Genomic DNA, 16166 nt, shown 5'->3' with positions numbered 1-16166 from the left:
AAAAAATCGCATGTTAAAACTGAAAAAAATAGCATGTTGTATTATTGATAAAATAGCGTGTTATAAAAAAATCACATGTGAAAAATGAAGTTCGCATGTTATAACTCAATCTCATACGTAGCATACGTTAACACAAATTGTACGTTAACCAACCCTTGTATATATATATATATCATATTTCTACCAAAGTAAATTAACTTAATAAACATGCTTTTATATGCATAGAATTTATATTGTTATTACACAGTGCTATAATCGAATCTAAAAGGGGTTTAAATCTGATATATAGGTTGTCTATGTTGAATTTATACACACTAAAATTAATCCCATATGTAATATCTTTTACACAAATCATCATGAATGAGAAAGAAAGATTGTATAAAAAACAAACACATTTTATTTACATTTATATAAAAAAATATTATATGCAACAACATTGTCTCCAGCAACAAACTGCACTTAGGGAGGGGGCGCGGTGTTCCCCTTCATCCCCATCCAACGTGGAACCCACTCCCGATTCCATAACGCTTAGCCTTAACCGGTATTCCTCATCCCGGCAGCAATGCCATTAATAGTAATAAGCAACGCATCGCGAAGCTTATGATTCTCCGGTTCACTTCTCAACCGTTTCAAAATCTCGACTTGCAACATATTCAACGGATTCAAATACGGAAACCTACTCTCAATCAGCATCTTCAAACTCTTGTTGTTCCCGTAAAGCTTCTCATGACCCGTAACAACCAACACAAATTTCTCGGTCGCCATTAACTCATTCCTTAACTGCTCCCCTAAGTCCCTCCTGCTCTCGGATACCAACACTTCGTCGTAATGTTTCACGATTGGAATATCCGCTTTACCCAACACCATTTCGATCAAATCTAATGTGGATTGGAAAAACGGCCATTCTTTGTACGCGGCTCGGAGTTCATCGGCGTGGCCCATTTCGCATACGCCTTAAAAAGGTGCAATATAGGAGCAGAGTTAGAGAGTGCGTGAGTTACCGTTCTAAAAAAAAAGTTTTCTAACGCATTTTAGGAAAGGTGCTAAAAGATAGAGTAAAGTGTATGGATGGTCCCTGTAGTTTACCTAAATTTTGGATTTGATCCCTAGCTTTTCATAAGTACATAAACAGTCCATGTGGTTTGCACTTTGTAACACATTTAGTCCCTAGCCAACAAATCTAGAGGTTTTAGCATGTCCAAGTTAGGGACTAAATGCGTTACAAGGTTCAAATCGTAGGGACCATCCTTTTACTTTTGGAAAAATTTGGGGACTAAATGCATTTACAAAGTGCAAACCACAGGGACCATCTGTGTACTTTTAGAAAACTACGGACCAAATCCAAAATTTTGGTAAACCATATGGACCATCCGTGTACTTTACTCTAAAAGATATGTGTAAAAACAAACTCTAACAAACTATATATCAGAATGACATAAATGCCCCTGCACGTATACATGCATTATAAACTATCTAATACCTTTTAAGCCGGCACCGACGCCGAGCCAAGCCGGGAGGACGAACCGGGTTTGGGTCCAGGCGAAGATCCATGGGATGGCGCGGAGGTGGCCAATTCCGACGGAGGTTTTCCGGCGGGTTGGACGGCTGCCGATGTTTAAGTTTCCAAGCTCGGCTTGTGGGGTGGCTTCTTCGAAGTAGGTTAGGAACTCGGGGTTTTCGTAGACGGTGTTTCGATAGCTTTTGCAGCTGATTTGTGAGATTTGTTCCATTAGGTTGCGCCAGTTTTGGTCTCGTGGTGGTTTTGGGGGGCTCAAGGTGGCGAGAAGGACAGCGGTGGTGTATACTTCGAGTTGCCGCACCGCGATTCCGGGTAGCCCGAATTTGGCTTGTACCATTTCGCCCTGTTCGGTTGATCGGAGTGTGCCCTGTAAGTTTAAGTAAAAGTTGACATGAACTCGAAAATGGCAGTAATTTATGGGTCAAAGCGGGTTGGTGGGTCAAACCCGAAATTACTGTTAGACGCATGAACTCGAAAATGGCAGTAATTTATGACACGATCCGTTAACACGACATGACTTGACACGAAGTTACATGTACTATGCATGACAGCTAGTGCATGAAATGGAATATCCGTAAAGAACAAACATACCATGACGGAACCAGGTGGCTGGGACTGAATAGCAAGATGTGTGGGACCACCACCGCGACCAATGCTCCCGCCACGACCATGAAACAGTGTAACTTTAATACCAAACTCTTTGCATGCAGCCACAACATCTTCTTGAGCTTTATAAAGTTCCCATGCGGCAGCAAACCGCCCTGCATCTTTACCGGAATCAGAGTATCCAACCATCACCTGTATAAACAATGCAATAAATTAACAATCTTAAAAAAAAAAAAAAAAAAAAAAAAAAAAAAAAAAAAACAGACTTTCGTCCAAAGGTTTCTTTTTTCGCATCTGGATCCAAAAGGTTTGAAATCTTTTGGATCCAGATGCGGAAAAACAAACCTTTGGACGAAAGTCGCAAAAGTGGCCAAACCTCAGGGACGAAAATGACATTTTACTCTTCATATTACATATACCTCTTGGTGTCCATTGTGATTCTTCTTGATATGATCACGATACCAATCAATCGATAATAACCGCCTTATCACCTCCCCGGCTCCTCTCAAATCACCCACAGTTTCAAACAACGGCACCACTCGCAATCTAGATTTAATTCATTTGTAACAATACAGTTTATTAATTCAAATATATATATATATATATATATATTTTAAGAGTTTGATATTATTAAATTATGGAGCCTTACATCCCACCAACACATGGTCTGCCTTGCGCACCAGCAACCGCGAGACGGGCATCTTTTTGTAGAAGCTCAACAGCAAGAACATCGCTCGCCTGAATATAAATTGAAATAAAAAACATTTTATAATTGTTTAAAAAGTATTTAAATTAAAATTTTAATTTGTATGCATCATACATTTGAGGCCATGGAAATCACATATGCTCCTAACGAATCACTTCCCAACTCTGCGGCAATTCTGAATGTGTCGAGGACTTCTTTAACCTCGGGAGAAACCTAATAAATTAATACTAAAAAATCACAAACATATATTATAGAATTAACAAATACAATGATATAATCCAGCCTCCACTCCACTGGTATTCTGCCTTTTAAATTGTTGATAATTAAGGTCAGAAAATCAAATGGTCAACATAAGTCAACAATAAAGTCAACGTAATAAAGTCAACAGAGAGGAAATGTCAACATTTGTTGATGGCTACAAAGGTTTGGGTAGAAAGCGACAAGTTCCAGAAAGTTTAATTACTGTTTTCGTCCCTGTGGTTTGTCAAAAATCACTATTTCAGTCCATTAGTTTAAAAATTGTGATTTCAGCCCATGTGGTTTCACTTTCGTAACCATTTCAGTCCCTGTGGTTTCACTTTCGTAACCATTTCAATCCATTATTATGTTAAGTACAGGGACTGAAATGGTTACGAGGTGGACTGAAATGGTTACGAAAGTGAAACCACAAGGACTGATATCGCAATTTTTAAACTAATGGACTGAAATAGTGATTTTTGACAAACCACAGGGACGAAAACAGTAATTAACTCTAACTTTTGTCTAAAACCCTTAAAGGCTACATGTTTGGTGCATGTTGCGCTTTTGTGGGGTCCACGAAGTTTACCGGTTATAGATTCTCACCGTTGCAAAAAATATTAATAATAATAATAATAATAATAATAATAATAAATAAATAAATTTAGAGTGATTTACCTCAATAGTTGGTGGTACAAGGGGCCTTTTTCCTTTTAGTTCTTTTGATAGAAACTCGAGTTTTTTAGCTTCATCCCATTCGCTATATTTTCCCATGCCAAGATATCCGGTAACTGCATCGAGAGTCTCTGAATGCCTACCAGATTCCTGTCACGTGTCAAGAGCGTCAAAGTTCAAACCGATATGAATGTCCGTTTGCATTCGTTACCTAAAATTAACAAATGAACACGAACACGTTCATTTCCTTAACGAATGAACACGAAAAGCAAATCTCGTTCGATAAGTGTTCATGAACAGTTTGTGAACACATATATTTCCTTAACAAACGAACACTTCGTTCGGTTCATTTGCAGCCCTAATTTTCAATAATAATCTAAATATTTGATTAAAATAGTTTAGGAAGCTGTATGCATTAAACTTTCAGCACGTTTGACCAGTTTAACCCCTTTGACCAATTCTGTTTAAGCTAAATGTTTTGAACTGAGCCATCTAGAACAGAACAAACCTGACGTAGATCGATCTTCATTAAAACCATCCCGAAAACCGAAACTCTTCTTATCAAGTCAGCGAGCCGGCCATCAGCTAGAATTCCTGATCCACATGATTGCTGTCACAATAACATTTCCACGTCAGCATGGAGGGTTTGACTTTTCAGGGTCAAAGCAATGCAATGAAGAAGTGTGTATTATACCAAAGATTCATACAACAGAAGGAGTGGCTGCAACAGCTGGTTCGGTGTGTCATAATAATCACTAGGATCCATGTCACACGGATGACCTTCTAGAAGCTGTTCTAACCGACTTCGCGTGTTCATAAGCTTTTCTTTTACATCCCCAAGAATGGTTCTATAAGGAGAAATTGAAGAATTCTGAGCTGGCATTCTTGGTTCTAGAAGCTTCTGGAAGCTCGCGCGTCCGGCTTGTGATCCTTTCGGTGGTGAAGTTTGAGATGGACTCGTGTTTCCTTGTGATTTCGGATTGTTTTTGCTTGAATATGAAGATGAAGCAGCTTCTCCATTCTGAAATTTGTAATAGATCAAATATGTGTGTGTGTGTATATATATATATATAATGTAATATGTGTATAGGATCAGGTTCATGCGAGAACTCCTCCAAGTTACCATTGGCGAAGCCACGCCCCCCCCCCCCCCCCAATTTTTCCGAAACCGGGGGGGGCGGCAACGTATATACCTATACGAAAGTACTATTCATAACACTGCGCATCGATAAGTTCCGGGGGGGGGGGGGGGGGGGGGCTCGGGGGTAGCCTAAGCTGCGCCCCTGCAAGTTAATATCTCAACCAAATTTTGCACACACATAGATGAACATCTAACTAAGACATCTGTAAAAAAAATTAAAAATAGCCTAGCTCATTTACGCTAGGTTTTTGATCGCTTACACTGCTGTAAAATTTGTTTACAAAAACATATGACGTCACCCTTTTTGGCGGGTTACACTTACGCAAATTGTTGTTACACTGACGTAAATTTCCGTCAACAATATTTTTTTTTTATTTTTGAAAAAGTTATATAATTTTAAAAAATTTTGGCGAAAATCTTTTTTAAAAAAACTTTTTTTTTCCAAAAAGTTCTCGCGGTTCTCACAACTCGGGTTAGTTCTCATTTTAACCTTTCCCTGTGTGTGTGTGTGTTGCCGTGACCTGTTTGACCCTGCATTCATAGTTTACTCCGATTTACCTCTATCAGGCGCTTGTACTCGGATCCAGGAACGTCTAGTTGAGGATAATGAGATTCCACTTTATTGCATTCTAGGAAACAATCTAAAGATAAAAACTATATTCGTTTTTAGAAACTTTTAGAAACCCTGGTTTATAGGGCTACAAACAGCGAACAGTTCGGCGGGAAGTTCCTTTGTGTTCGTTTGTTTAATAAACGAACGAACATGAACACAGGCTGTGTTCGTTCATTTATGTTTGTGAACGTATTCGTTTAGGTTCGTTTGTGTTTGATAGCTCATTAGTGTTTTTAATTTTTTTTTTATTTTATTTAAATACATCAAAATTCCAACAAATAAATTATTGAGTTAAATGTCATTTTAGTCCCTGTGGTTTGGGCCATTTTGCCAGTTTAGTCCAAAGGTTTCATTTTTCACCTGTGGGTCCAAAAAGGTTTCGCAGTTGCCATTTTAGTCCACTGGGTTAACTTTATCCATTTTTCTGTTAACGAGAAGGGCAATTCGGTCATTTTATATGGCCGAATTGCCCTTCTAGTTAACAGAAATACAAATAAAATGACCGAATTGCTCTTATTGTTAACATAAAAAATGGATGAAGTTAACCCATTGGACTAAAGTGGCAATGGTGAAACTTTTTTGGACCCACAGGTGAAAAATGAAACCTTTGGACTAAACTGGCAAAAACCCAAACCACAGGGACTAAAATGGCATTTAACTCTAAATTATTTAACAAGTATTAGTGTATTATATATTCTGTTCATGAATGCTTGTTTATGTTCGCTTGTTTTCATTTGTGTTCATGAACATTAGTTTGTGTTCGTGAATGTCCGTTCGCGTTCGTTGCCTAAATTTAGCAAACAATCACGAACACGTTCATTTCCTTAACGGACGAACATGAACAGAAGATCTCGTTCGGTTAGTGTTCGTGAACCTGTATGTGAAGGTGCATCGGCACCGGCAGGCAGTTGTGAAGGTAAGCCATGAACATTATGACCCTTTTGCGGACCGCGGTTCCAACTCTGGTACCGCTCCTCTTCAGACTTCTCCGAGGCTAATTTTAAAACCATCAAGTTACTTCATATGTAGCGTCTAAACAGAAGAATTAAAAGTATCAAAAATATATTAAAACCGAACCTTTTCGAAGAATGTCGTGAACCAAATGTGACAGTCTGTCGCTACACTGGTTCATCGAAAGCTCGAATCTAAGGTTTTCAACCTCGCGTGTGTAAAGATCAATAGCCATCCACCTCGATAAAAGCGAGACATCTTTTGTCACCTGCAATGAGATTTTTGTTTGCATAAAAAGTCAAACTTGAGGTCAAACTTGAGGTCAAACTTGAAAGTTGAAACCGGACCTTTGCAGTGACATTTGGATTTCCATCTCTATCACCCCCCATCCAAGATCCGAATCTAATCGGTGTGCATGTTAAAGGAAGTGGCTTTCCGGTATGCTTTTTGAGAGCATTGCTAACTCGGCGTAAGTATTGCGGTACTGCTTTCCAAAGGGACTGTTCGATATAGTTTAATCCTGTTTAATATAAGTAATCAGATGAATTCATTTTTCTTGCACGAATCTAAACATAACGATTGCGGGTGCTAAATGGGCCGTGTTGGCGGGTTGAACCCTACACGAACCTGAAAATCGTGTCAGACATGTGAAACCAAAAATGACCCGTTTAACCTTTTTTTTTTTTTTTTTTTTTTTTCTTTTTTTTGGCAAGTGATACAATGATACAACTATTCTAACTTTGAACATAATAACACATTTAGATAAAAATAAATGGGTCAACTCGCCAACCCACTATGTCAACCCAGGCCCAACCCGTTCAAGGATCTGACCCGAACCCATTTAGACTAAACCCAAACCCGTGAATTTCTTGTTAGGTTTGTGTCGTATCGTAAACTCACACACCTAATGAAGTTATTATCCCGTAACAAAAACCAAAAATGGCGTACCCGATCTAGCCTCGTCTACTGGCGTTGGTTTGTGGCGTCGAAGTTCATCTGTCTGCCATATAGAAGTGATCTCTCTCACCTACAAAACAAAACACGATATTACGAATAATAAACAAGATACGCAATTATGCACGAATCGTTCCAGACAAGTGAAGAGAAATAAGCACCAGATCTTCTATTAGCCCGTCTTGATCTTCTTGCGTAAGATCTTTGCGGTCATTAACCTCCAAAAGATGCTGCAAAAATTAACAAAGAGAAGCTACATACATAACTACTTGATAGCATTTAAGAAAAAAATGGTACCGATGGAAACGAGCCGAGCCGATCCCGAGCTCGACTGGGCTCGAGCTCGGCTCGTCATGTTTTTGTGAAGCTCGAGCTCGAGCTCGGCTCGGTTCGAGCCTACTTATTTGAGCTCGAGCTCGGCTCGCGAGTAAAACCCATAGCTCGAGCTCGGCTCGGCTCGGCTCGGCTCGAGCTATTTTAAGAATAACCTCAGACGAGCTAAAAACTCAGCTCGAGCTTGCTTCAATATCGCTTAAACGAGCCAAAGCTCGGCTCGAGCTCGGCTCACCAATGTTATCATCATTATTCTTATATTATATATAAAATAAATAAATTTTTATTTGGGCTCGTTTAGGCTCGCGAGCCTAAACAAGCTTTGTATTTTAGGCTCGAGCTCGGGCTCGATAACTAAACGAGCTCTATTTCAGGCTCGAGCTCGGGCTCGGGCTCGGGCTCGTTAAAGCTCGGCTCGTTCGAGCTTTTAACCGAGCCGATAACGAGTAGCTCTCGAGCCTCTGGGCTTGTTTACACCCCTACCGATGGTTATTCGAACAACTTACAGAAATTCTAAGGTGCTTGTATTGTAGTGTTCGTCGGTTAATTTGTGTCGGATGTGCAGTGAGGACTATCTCAACCTCCTACATGAAATAAACAACACAAAGATTTTGAGACTGGAATAAATTCGTGTCAACCCATCCCGAACACGACCCGTTTGTGACAAGTAAATAATATAATGTGTCAAAACTAACATTATTATAACGGACCATGTAAAATAGAAACGGAAAAAAAAAAACTAAAATATAAAAAAAAATTCTAAATAGTTAAAACGGGTTAACAAAATCCGTTTTTATACAGGTCAACCCAAACCGCCGACTTGTTTCTTTTAATACGGATCAACCCGAACCCGACCCGTTTTTTTAAACGAGTCATGTTAGTCGACCCAAACCTGTTTTTTTTCGTGTCGGGTTCGGGTCGGGTTTCGGGTCGTCTCAAGAATTGCCGACTCAAAAAGTTTTAGCTAAACATGTCTGCATGTTCGACCCTAAACTGACCCCAACCCATTTAGATGTTCACGCCCCTGTTAGAACCGAAAAGATACAGTTAAACCATACCTGGTTGCACATGGTGTCGTATAGTTTATCTGGCGAAAGACCACTGTGAATCAACTGATTAAAAGTATCGTCACAAGATTTTGCGACTTGTGCAACATTCTTAGTCCTACGTGACCTGCAAGTAACGGGTTCTATTACGACACTTTATTTGGATAAAAAGCTACTTACGCAAGGTACGTGTGATTAAGCGTTTAACGAAGTACGAATTACCTGTGATGGTTTTCGGCAATGCCCATTAAACTAAGAAAATGACTGAAGACCCTACCGAGCTTCAAGGCTTCTTCTAATGTCATTTTTGATAATTCGGAAGCCAACTGCTTCTCGAGTAACTCTGCAGTGTTCTCGATCCCAGCTGCTCTTATAAGACACGCGCTCTGCAAACCGATCATGAATCTTATTAAAAATTATAATGTTTATTTTAGTTAGAATCCATAATTAAATCACATATCTACAATGTATCATTAGACAAGAATCAGTTAACTGATGAATGTTCCTTGATGATGTATACTCTGGTTTGGGCTTGACCATGGGGTTGGGCCTAGGTGAGTTTGGCCCATCGGGCCGGGTCTGGTCCGGCCCACAACCCCCTTGATTATTAAGGATGACAACCACTTGAGACTATGTGTTACCGTTTCATAAATTTTCACTGTCACGTCAAAAAGTGACTGCCACGTAAGTATGAGCCCTCACTCACTTTTTTTCACCTTTTGTGTGTAATGTCTTCACAAGTTTTCATATCCATCACGCATTAAAAAAAATATTTAAATCTAATAAATTAAATAATTTAAAAAAAAGGTTTGTATATACACACATAGGATCCAGAATATATAAATGTGCATGTGTGTGAAGGGACCATAGCCTATGAATCGTAATTCTCGGTTCCTCTGCCTCAACATGACCCGACCCGACCCGCTAGTTTCGTTGTAGCGACATTCCTATTAATCCTATAGATAATGTAATGAATGCTCCTAATCATCATGCAAATTTCAGCTTGAATTTTTTTCTCAAAATTTGGAAACTTTTGATTAACTAGTTTTAGGACCCACGCTTTACGGCGGGACCATTAAACCGAATAAAAAGTAGACATAAAACGTTAAACCACGCATGCACGTTGCAGACTCTGGCTTGCAAAACTTAGACCGAAAAGTAAAACATAGAAAATAATAACTAAAAAAATCTTAAAAAATGTTAAACCGCAAAAAAAACTTTAAAAAACGTTGAACCACACACGAACGTTGTAGTGTGGTAAGTCGAAAAATTTAGACCGAAATGTGAAATGTAAACGACAAAGTTGTTAAAGATGAAAAGTATAACTACCAAAGTTTAAAGTGCAAAGATGTTAGACCATGTGTAGTGGTTAAGAAAAATAATGCCCCCACCATGGGGCATTATCCGACACGTGGCAGTCCAGTCAGCATGGGGCGTTATTGCAAAAGTGGCGTAGTGGGAATAATGCCCAATAATCCCTTTTAGGCGTTTTTTAAACAAAAAAAAAAAAAAAAGCTAACTATTTTCTTATTGGCCAAGTCCTAACTGAACCCCACAAATTAATCACCTTTAGGCGTGTTTTTTAAAACGCCAAACCAAATTTTTTTCAAAAATAACCCCCCAAAACGCCCTATGTAATGGGGGTGGGGGCGTTTTTGTTTTTGGATTTTTTTCAAAAATAATGCCCCACTACGGGTGGTCTTAGGATTATAATGAAAAATAATTTATGACAAAGTTGTAAACAAAGAAAAGTATTATTATTATTATTATTATTAGATTGAAAAATATAGAAAAAATGAATAGTAAAATTTATTTACTGACGAGTAAATTACAATTTTGGTCCCTGTGGTTATATCACTTTTACCGTTTTAGCCAAAAAGGAATCTTTTAACATCTGAGCCTCCCTCCAACGTATGTTTTACCCTTTTGGCCCCTAATACTAACTTCATCCATTAACTTTTAGGCGCCAAAACGGTTAGAAAAAAAGACGTTGGGTCCAAAAGGGTTAGAAAAAAAAGACGTTGGAGGCTCAAATGTTAAAAAAAAAATTAAGCTAAAAAGGTAAAAATGATATAACCATGGGAGCCAAAATCGTAATTTACTCGTTACTGACAAACAAAAACAAAAGTTGTAAATTAATACAAAGGTAATATGCAATAATCTTTTTTTCCAATCAACAACCACACATATGAGAAACAGAATTCCTTCAAATAATCGTTACTGATTAATTCAAACAACAAAAACCCAAATCATGATTCGCATTATATGAATCAAACAATGCATAACCTGAGAAAGGGTACGAGTATGTTCGACTTTTTCCATGATATTAGAACCAACTTCACGATGAAGAATATCCGTGAGAAGGCTGAAAAGAAGACGGAGATCATCCTCGTAGCTCTGAAAGGATATCTCCTCCGCTATGTCATCCATAATGTCCGTCATCTTGCTCCGTCGTCAATGGTGGTACCAGGTGGTGGTGGTGGTTGTGGGGATATGGAATTGGAATAATAATTTATGTATAGTGTGGGGGAAATATTGTTTTGGGGGGTGAAACGGCGACATGTGGTGAGTCTCCACGGGATGATCGGAGGGAGGAATCTGTTGTTAGGGAGAGATTATCGGTCACCTGAAAGGAGATTGTATTTGACCAATTTTGACCTTCTTTTCTTTTTTTGGTGAACGCAATCATTTTCTATTTTTGGTAAAGAAAGTATTTGTATGCTTCCTAATCAAAATAAAATAAAGATTACAGACTTGGTTTTTAGGTTACTCGGTGTAGAGGTGGTAAGTACTTGGAGGAACGTCAATATCCAAGAAGGATGTCCCTCTAAGAATGACCAAGGGAAATGGAGTATGTATATGTGTGTGTGTGAAGGAGGCCCAGCACAAACGTCCACCCAAGCCGCTGAAGACGACGACGAGGCCAAGGAAATGGTGTTGGAGACCGGCGTCGTGACTGGACTGGTCAGGGCCGTCCCACACCGAGTAACCTTAGGCTACATGTATTTATCATATGGAAATCTAGGAATGGATGTTTTAAAATAATCTATATTAGAATGTCTACAATGGCATGCTATATCATTCCAAACCACCACCATTCTAAACTTTAACTTCATTATCCCCCTCATCAGTTAGTTTTCATTTTATTTAAATGAAACCTAATTTATATAATCTATTTTTATTTTATTTAATTTAATTAATATGTATAATTAATTTTTTATAACCTAATTTATAACCTCATTATCCACCTCATCAGTTACTTTTCATTTTATATAAATGAAACCTAATTTATATAATCTATTTTTATTTTATTTAATTAATATGTATAATTAAATTTTTATAACCTAATTTATGGACCGTAAGGCATCACCTCTTACGGTCCGTAAGGGGTGCAAAGACAACAAAGAAGCAGCTGGCAACTGCAGCCTGCTTCCTTACCACCTAGCTCTGATTTTTTGTCACTCTTCTTCTTCTTTGGACACCTATTATGCCACTAATCAGCCTCTAATGACTCCTGGTAACACTTGTCATTGATTGGGAGCCCTTGGATTAGTATAAAAAGGTGTGAAGTTCATTCATTTCACTCACACCTTTTCAATTCTTACTCTAAATCTTTCTCTTGGAGCTTCTCTGGAATTAGGAGCTGATTTCTAAAAGTTCTTAGTAGTCATAAGTCTAGTAAGTCCTTTCTCCTTAGTCAAATTCAATTATATAGCTAGTTATCAACTAAATAATGAGGGCATAAATCCCTTGCGATTATACCCTCCGACTATCTCGGTAAGTAGGTGAAATGACGAGTCAAGCATGTTATAAATAAAAGTCAAAATTCAAATTTATGCACTTTGCGAGAATTGAAATTCTAGATATCTAAACCACTTGTTTTGACATTATAACAGTTTATTTAACCATTTAAAATCTATGTTGACATATCCAACTCGTCATATTCAGTTTAGCACTCATTCTTATAAAAGTGAATTTCAAATTTTGTCCTTTATCTTTCTAGTGAATTTCAGGCGGTGTCCTTTATCTTTCAAATTGACGAGTTTTGTACTTAATGTTTTAAAATCTTGCACGTTATGTCCTTTAGCCCTAACTCAGTTAGATTTTTCCGTTAAAAAGGATAACCCAAGGGTATTTTAGTCTTTACCCATTTATTTAAAAACTATTTAATAATTAATACTTAGATTTTTCTGTTTAATAATTGTATAATATTAAAGGAAAGTGGGGCCCACCCCCACCCCCTCTCACATTACTCCTCTGCGATTCCTGTTCTATCTTTGCAGAATACATACTACTCTACAAATTACAATTCTCAACAAACACATGAACACCAAACCAAAAATTACCTCCCTGTCACTAATCTGACGCCGAGCAACCGAAACGGAACGTCTCCTCCTCGAATCACCGTTAGAAACGACCCTAACTGCACCACCACCACGGAACGTCTCCTCCTCTAATCACCGTTTAGACGACGATGACGTCAGCGATTCGTCGGTCAACGGTGATGAATCTCTGATCGGAGCTCTTCTAGTCTTGGATTTGAACGCCGATGTAGCTTTAAAAGACGAATATTCCGGTGAATCTTCCATCGACAGTGATAAATCGCCGATCAGAGCTCTTATCGTCGTCGATTTGAACGCCGGAGTAGCTTTAGAAGACGAATATTCCGACGAATCTTCCGTCGATGGTGATGTATCGCCGATAGGAGGTCTTCTGGTCGTCGATTCGAACTACGGAGTAGCCATCGGATCAGAACATTCACAAAGAATGAGTGAATATGAATGAAAATGTAGGTTAATTGGATACCTGCAAATCACATGAAAGAGATGATGAACAAAAGTATTGATTTTTAAATAGCTTTTAAATAAATGGGTAAAAAGACTAAAATACCCTTAGGTTATCTTTTTTAACAGAAAAATCTAACTGGGTTAAGGCTAAAGGACATAACGTGATTAAGTACAAGACTCGTCAATTTGAAAGATAAAGGACACCGCCTAATATTCACTATAAAGTTAAAGGACAAAACTTGAAATTCACTCTTCTTATATTTAAAGTCAAGCAGTTTGAGTTTTTTCTTTAACTTTCGATTCTGACCGTTTGGTCTACTCTGAAACCCAATCAAGGCATGTTATGTGACCATGATGTTAAATAGAATAACCCTCTAAGGTTATACCATCTAGTCATATCGTTTGAAGGGTCAATTGACTAGTCAACTATAGATACTTTTAAAAATGTCAAAAATGCCCTTACGACATAAAAATTGTTTAAAAACCTAAGAAGCTTATAATCTGACCTCAAAACTGATCATACAAAATTTCAAAATGTATTTTGACATAACGGACTCGTCATAGATCTATTCGACCACCCAATGTCGTATTGATGCGAACAACTAGTTTAAATAATATAAAATACATATATTAGTCGAATTGGGTTAAAACCTTTCAAAACTTCTCAAGGACGGGTATAAACCACATGCTATCCAGTTAACGCTTAATCTAGCGAAACCGAACTAAAATTCTAAGTAACGGGTCATGTCAAAAGACTTACCAATGAATCGTGAACATTCTAACGGATAATTAATCTGTTTTATTCCGAAATATAGAGCCCTCCAAATAATCACACCTAGGATATACAACTTGATTTACGACTTTGCTTCAAAGAAGTAAACTTACGAATTTACTGCTAAGCAAAGGTAAATACTCTTAGCCTATTTTATTTAAAAACTCGGGATATGACATTAGCCACTTGGAGCGGGTATATATAAATGGGCAAATGTTTTCATAAATGTAAGAACTCGGTTAATCCGTATTGCTTGAATAACATTAAACACTTGGGGGTGTTAATGGTATCGTGTTCGGACGTCCTGACTCATCAATTAAGAATGACCATATAAAATATGAGCGGGGTAGTAGGCATACACCCAGAAGACGTTATATTAAAGATGGTGTGTACCATGATCAAAGTACCGACATAGATTTCTGGTAACCGACTGTATTAACAAGCATGTAAAATTGGTGACAATAAATCTATCCCAAGAAATATTAAATGATTACCCATGAGTTATAATAATATATAAAATGGTTTATGAAATGATTTTCAAAACGAGTCGGTTAATTGTATTAACAGTGAAAACTGACGTATTTTCAAAAGTTTAACCACAAGTAACAAACCTTGATTATAGGTTGGAATGATTCAGTCAAGAAAAAGCCTTAGAATTTACGACTCCACTGCTTAAAGGCCTATGATATCCTAAGCTCATTTTATTTCGATCCTACCTTGTGGGAATTGTATAAAACAACTTATTATAAATTTTATTTATTAAATTTCAAGCCTTTATGTTTATTATTTTATTACTCTATCTTTTGCTGCCAAGTGTGAAACTGTTATCAATCGTCACGCATAAACCCACCGACCCGGCCTACCGAAAATCGAGGTGTGACATGTAATGTTTTAAATTTTATTTTGAGAAAAATGCCCGGATAGTCCCTGTAGTTTGCCCACTTTTCACCTTTAGTCCCTAACTTTCTAAAATTAAAGCTATAGTTCTTAACTTTCTAAAATTACAACTATAGTCCCCAACTTTTGCAATTTCGTTCCCGGATAGTCCCTGGCACGGATGAAAGTTAGTTTTCTCAGTTAAGTTGGTGTGAAATAACTATAATGCCCTTACTATTAAGAAATTAACAAATAAAACATTAAAAGATTAAAAAAATACATGTAGGCCCCACCTATCCACCTACCCACCCCACCTTTTCTCCCCTTTTCATCTCCTGCAACTCATCACCACCACCATAATACTTCCACACCACAAAATTCCAAACCACAGCCACCATAACACCTCTACCCCGCCATTAGTTCTCAAACTTGCAGACCCATCAATAATCTGTGAAATAATCAGTTTCTACAGGTGCGCCTTTGATCCTGTGAACGGCGGAGAGATGATACAACACGAGTATGTTCGTTTCCTGAAAACTGAACTCAAGTCTGGATAAAGCAAAACAAGAATTATGAATTTGAATTTCCATAAAATGTGAATATTACGTACTTGCATTCGTCTAAATAAGGAGTTTGAGCTTTCGTTGTGTTTATCTATTGGCTTTAGGTTCACATCAATCTTCAAAAACAAAATAAGCAGTGGCCAACCATGTCCAGTGTTTCCAAGATTTCTAGTTTCTAGCTATCGGAAAACACAACAGAATGGAAGATATCTATAGGTTATAGTGTTATAGCACTCCCTTAATTTCTAGTTTTGGATCATCACATTGTGGTGATGAGTTGCAGGAGATGAAAATGGGAGAAAGGTGGGGTGGGTAGGTGGATAGGTGGGGCCCACATGTATTTTTTAATCTTTTAATGTTTTATTTGTTAATTTTCTTAATAGTAAG

At 37.8% G+C, this 16166-nt stretch overlaps 1 protein-coding gene and 1 long non-coding RNA gene across 4 annotated transcripts; both read right to left on the bottom strand.

The window, feature by feature from the left end:
* Window positions 1-295: 295 nt before the first annotated feature.
* Window positions 296-13575, bottom strand: LOC110921549 (phosphoenolpyruvate carboxylase 4). 3 transcript variants are annotated; one of them, XM_022165890.2, is made up of 19 exons: window positions 13128-13575; window positions 9004-9167; window positions 8794-8908; window positions 8242-8319; window positions 7564-7632; window positions 7397-7475; window positions 6796-6968; window positions 6575-6716; window positions 6372-6491; window positions 5443-5525; window positions 4438-4764; window positions 4252-4353; window positions 3747-3893; window positions 2946-3044; window positions 2775-2863; window positions 2545-2671; window positions 2111-2317; window positions 1481-1886; window positions 296-953 (listed from the first exon to the last, which is right to left on the bottom strand). In XM_022165890.2, the coding sequence occupies exons 2-19, from the start codon at window positions 9084-9086 to the stop codon at window positions 535-537; spliced, it is 2865 nt and encodes a 954-aa protein (XP_022021582.1). In that variant the 5' UTR covers window positions 9087-9167; window positions 13128-13575; the 3' UTR covers window positions 296-534. The 3 variants fall into 3 exon arrangements, with proteins under 3 accessions (XP_022021582.1, XP_022021581.1, XP_022021580.1); XM_022165889.2 differs by lacking the exon at window positions 13128-13575 and adding an exon at window positions 11068-11504 and having other exon boundaries at window positions 5443-5513; XM_022165888.2 differs by lacking the exon at window positions 13128-13575 and adding an exon at window positions 11068-11503.
* Window positions 13576-15428: 1853 nt separating this feature from the next.
* LOC110922140 lies at window positions 15429-15931 on the bottom strand. The gene is made up of 2 exons (XR_002582918.2): window positions 15827-15931; window positions 15429-15753 (listed from the first exon to the last, which is right to left on the bottom strand). It is a non-coding gene; the product is annotated as an uncharacterized LOC110922140 (long non-coding RNA).
* Window positions 15932-16166: the final 235 nt, after the last annotated feature.

This window comes from Helianthus annuus, chromosome 17 (assembly GCF_002127325.2).
Source record: "Helianthus annuus cultivar XRQ/B chromosome 17, HanXRQr2.0-SUNRISE, whole genome shotgun sequence".
In the NCBI taxonomy this organism is placed as follows: Eukaryota; Viridiplantae; Streptophyta; class Magnoliopsida; order Asterales; family Asteraceae; genus Helianthus; species Helianthus annuus.
Note: the sequence above shows the minus strand (reverse complement) of the source record. Positions and strands in the feature narration are given on the sequence as shown.